The sequence below is a fragment of the Gregarina niphandrodes genome (assembly GCF_000223845.1).
Source record: "Gregarina niphandrodes unplaced genomic scaffold scaffold00055, whole genome shotgun sequence".
Lineage (NCBI taxonomy): Eukaryota > Apicomplexa > Conoidasida > Eugregarinorida > Gregarinidae > Gregarina > Gregarina niphandrodes.
The window spans coordinates 32,175-32,723 of NW_011645822.1; the positions used below are offsets into that span (position 1 = coordinate 32,175).

General features: G+C 55.2%; 1 protein-coding gene across 1 annotated transcript; it reads right to left on the bottom strand.

The window, feature by feature from the left end:
* Positions 1–53: 53 nt before the first annotated feature.
* Positions 54–429, bottom strand: GNI_168110 (putative ATP-binding cassette subfamily protein; the record flags this gene model as incomplete). Its single annotated transcript, XM_011134935.1, has 2 exons — positions 54–104; positions 145–429. The coding sequence occupies 2 exons, from the start codon at positions 427–429 to the stop codon at positions 54–56; spliced, it is 336 nt and encodes a 111-aa protein (XP_011133237.1).
* Positions 430–549: the final 120 nt, after the last annotated feature.

Below are 549 nucleotides of genomic sequence, written 5' to 3' on the forward strand. Positions count from 1 at the left end.
TTTGACTTCTTCAATGGCTTCCGGCGTGGGATCCGTGGCATTATCTTCGTCAATCAGCGGGCGTCTGTCAACAACGCTCCAGACATTTCGAGCAGCATTCTTGCCTAGAGAGTAAGGCACGTTGCCAGCCAGGCTTCTACCCACCTGCAGGCCTGCTAGCAGGAAGGACATGCACCCTCGCATCATAGCGACGGCGTCCAAGCCTTCTCTATCCATCAGTGTCGCGCCGTAGTAGAAGAGAAGGGTGAAGGCAGCCAGTCTTAACAAGTTGCTGGCGCCAATCGCTATACTACCAATGAGGGCGCGTTTCCGTCCCTCCTTGAGCAAAATGTTTACCATCTCGTCGAACTCGGCCTCGCACTGAGGCTGCATGTTGTACGCCGTGACCGTCCTGATATTGATGATAATGCTGGTCACGTAAGCACTCATGTCGCCCAACGTTCTGCTTAGTTTGTCCTCGCCTTTCTTCAGGCGGATGCTCCCCCCCGAGGTCCACAAGAGTGCTCGCCACGTACGTAATCGGGACAAGAGCCGCCACGATAGCGAGTG